General features: G+C 41.6%; 1 protein-coding gene across 1 annotated transcript in view; it reads right to left on the reverse strand.

Moving 5' to 3' along the window:
- LOC103804573 (poly [ADP-ribose] polymerase 12-like) overlaps nt 1-437 on the reverse strand; it is a gene marked incomplete at its 5' end in the record, with an annotated part of 16323 nt that overhangs the window by 13028 nt on the left and 2858 nt on the right. Inside the window, one exon of the mRNA XM_009077187.1 lies at nt 365-431. Coding sequence (XP_009075435.1) covers nt 365-431 — 67 coding nt within the window. The remainder of the gene's footprint in view (nt 1-364; nt 432-437) is intronic.

The raw sequence follows: 437 nt of genomic DNA on the forward strand, positions 1-437 counted from the left end.
TTGTCAATGATGACAGCTTAAAGCCAGATCTTAAATTGATCCTATAGCTACAGAAAGGGTAATATTTAACACGTGAAGGCCTTTACCACAGAAACATACCCAAAGCCTGCCCCCATCAACAGGGCTGAAATAGGCCATAGATGGATTATCCAAAGGGAAAAGGGTTTCAGTATACCCACTTGACTTTTCTCTGATGACGTTTGTAATTCTGGCAGTGTTCACTAGTGACTTGAAAGAAAGTGAATGAGTGAGAACGCACAATTATCACTGCCATTCCATATGGCACCACTAGCCCAAGCCACTGAGCAGAGAGTCTCTGCTGACACTGTCCTCCAACAACTACATTACTTTTTATAAAGCTTACCCTTATGTTTGCAGTACTTCCAAACATAGAACACGCAGATCTCATCACAGTTATTTTCTGTGTTGCCCTTTGA

The sequence above is a fragment of the Acanthisitta chloris genome, unplaced genomic scaffold, assembly GCF_000695815.1.
Source record: "Acanthisitta chloris isolate BGI_N310 unplaced genomic scaffold, ASM69581v1 scaffold27936, whole genome shotgun sequence".
Taxonomy (NCBI): Eukaryota; Metazoa; Chordata; class Aves; order Passeriformes; family Acanthisittidae; genus Acanthisitta; species Acanthisitta chloris.